General features: G+C 24.9%; 1 protein-coding gene across 1 annotated transcript; it reads right to left on the bottom strand.

The window, feature by feature from the left end:
• Nucleotides 1–215: 215 nt before the first annotated feature.
• Nucleotides 216–1,611, bottom strand: LOC105555859 (the record flags this gene model as incomplete). Its single annotated transcript, XM_012002901.1, has 3 exons — nt 1,440–1,611; nt 938–1,096; nt 216–477 (listed from the first exon to the last, which is right to left on the bottom strand). Coding segments are annotated over exons 1-3 (567 nt in total), but the record flags the coding sequence as incomplete, so codon positions are not given.
• Nucleotides 1,612–2,989: the final 1,378 nt, after the last annotated feature.

Raw genomic sequence — 2,989 nt, 5'->3', positions numbered from 1 at the left:
TGTATAAATAAAATTTGTAATTTTTAAGAGATGTAAAGTCTTACCTATAAAAAGAACTTTATTTGTGTAATATATTAAACATTTTTTTATTCAACGGTGATTCAGTACTATATGTTATATGAATTTGAAAGATTGTATAAAATTTCTGCTTGTAAGAATACATGTTTATATACTTATTAAAGTATTTACTTATAATTCATTGAAAATCAACTTACTTTATCGCTAACATTTTCGCAGATGTGGTTAAATGATATTACTTTCGTTAAACATATAGTAAACCATATGTCGCTACAAAGTAATAACTTTAGTCGAATTGAATCACCGCCATACATTTCTTTTAAGCATAACAATGTTTGATATTCAAAATAAAACATTGCATTTAAAACAATGAAATAAGATATCATCTGTAGGGTCATACGTAGTTTGAATAAGCCATGTATATCAAGAGCTATTCTGCAAAGTGACGAATGAAGATGCCTAAACAATATATGCATAAATTAGTGGATAAATCCATAACGATTGAGAAATTAAACTTGGATTTGTTATTTCACAAAACATTTATACACATGCATCATTTACCTCTTGTTTAAACGAAATCAAATTAAATTCCGAATTTAATTTATAAAAAAAAATTGTTTTATTATACATAATATTGTACTACTAATTTAGTTTATTATTATGGTACACAAATTGCGAGCATTGTAAATTTAAAGATTGGACAAATTTTGATAAATAAATAAAACACGCACATATATGTATCATATATGCAACATAATTGCCATAATCATCAATAAGGAATATCATGTTTCGTTATAATAAGTATAATATTACTCTTTTAGGTGAAATTCTTTTTTCCTCCTTAACAACAGATCTTCAATTTTTTTGTATCACCTCCATATACATATATATAATATATTATATATATAAAACAATTTACATTACGGTCCATAATATACGCTTGCGATTTCCAGCGCCGCGCATATAAGGTCGAGTAACAATAAAAGATTTTTTCCATGTGCATCTTAGCCCATATTCTTCAGTCTCTGACAATTCTTCCATGCAGTCATTTATTTTATCCAATCTAGCACCTATATAACTGTAATTTAAAAAATGTTCAAGATGTATTAGTTATGTATTTTTTTCTCTAAATGCAGCAAAATAAAAAGTATTGTATAAGATATTAATACTTTTTATTCCTATAATTTTATAAAAAGAATGGTATCAAAATTTTTGAATTTATATATTATGTTAAAAAATTAATATTTAATGCAAATAATTGTTAAACTATGACACAAATAAAAATAACTTAATTACTTTTAACTGTACCTTCATTATTACATTCTTAATTTAAAAAAATTACGAATTTAGTAAATTATCTAACTTATATTAACTAGCTTTTAATAATAAATTTATTAAATAATTTATAAAAACAGACTAACTTTAAAATAAGCATATACATTAGGTCCATAAACATATTGATGTGGAAAGGATAATCTTTAATGATAGGGATGAACATGGCTCGTATGTCGTTATACTTCTCTATAAACCATAAAGAATCGATAAACCATGTCACGAAAATCACCATGAACCACGTAATAAATATCCATTTTATTGAATTTTGCATTTTGTGATATTCCTTAGGTGTTCCGAGTAGTTCTAATGTATTATCCACAAAACTCAGCTTTTTTATATACATTCGGAATTTCTGAGAATAAGAGATAACGATGAAGTAATATATGTATAATGTTATATATGAATATCTCTTTGAAAATGATGCACATATACATATTTAAAAGTCTTATATACTGAAAACATATTTAAAGGTTTCATATAATGAAACAGCAATTTATAACATAAATTTTGTAGTAAAGCATATGATTACTACAAGTTGGAAATTAAGTTTATCGTGTAAAAAGAATTGACAAGTCGACTTTTGCAAAAGTCATTATTCTAAAAAAATTTTTTGAAGGTAACAAACTTTAATTATAGTATATTATATGTATATGTAATAACTTTGCATCTAACAAAGTATAAATTATTTGGCAATTTATTTAAGGTTAGTTAAATTTAAACTAAAATCCAAATAATGTTTTCAAATAAGAATGGAGATAAATTGGAAGAGTTATGTATCATTTATTTTGTTTTTAATATAATACTAATTCAGGATATTGTAAAGTATATAGAGAAAATATATACCTTATATCGAAGAAAAGAAGTAATTATAGATATTACCGCCACAAACATATTTATTATTATTAAGAAGGCATCTAAAGCTCCATTAAAAATACTTCTTGATGAAAAATATATTGTCATGTTATAAAACACGTAGACGTAAACACTCCACAAGATAAATATATAAGAAACACTTAAATGAATTCTCGGGTGGTCGCAGGGATATCTGAGAATTCCAAAACCCAAGATAAAAGAGGCTATAGAAATGGGTTGTAAAGCCTGATCAATAGTTTTGACCATGATCTCGCGATTTCAAGCACGTAACTATTATGTCTTGTATTGAAAGTCGTGTAAAATAGAAACGTCATATTCATCACGATGATGGGATGACACTTCAGTAAATTGTCACATTAGCATCGTTAAATCGTTAAACAGTAACACAGATATACACAGTTGAGATAATCGATTTTTGTGCAAAGTATTACTTGTTATTTTATAATTGCATCTAAAAATATAATAACATAATACTTTCATATTTTTGATATTTTTGATCATTTTAATTTTAGTCATAAAAGAAAGTCAATTTACTCTCATATTATTTTTATTATACAAATAAATCATGATGGTTGAATGCAATATGATTATTATGTGGTTTACTATTAAAGAGGAAATAAAAAGTTAATATAATACATATTTGGTATGTAATTAGCATCGGGAAAACAAAATAGCATCCATGTTCACAACAGTACCACGGAGTTAAAACATCTTGTCTCTTATCATATAAAATAATAATAGAAATCTTTCTATTCACTTTATT

Source organism: Vollenhovia emeryi, unplaced genomic scaffold (genome assembly GCF_000949405.1).
Source record: "Vollenhovia emeryi isolate VEMERY1.0 unplaced genomic scaffold, V.emery_V1.0 DF940626.1, whole genome shotgun sequence".
Taxonomy (NCBI): domain Eukaryota; kingdom Metazoa; phylum Arthropoda; class Insecta; order Hymenoptera; family Formicidae; genus Vollenhovia; species Vollenhovia emeryi.
The sequence above is the reverse complement of the archived record's forward strand: the minus strand, read 5'-3'. Positions and strand labels throughout refer to the sequence as shown.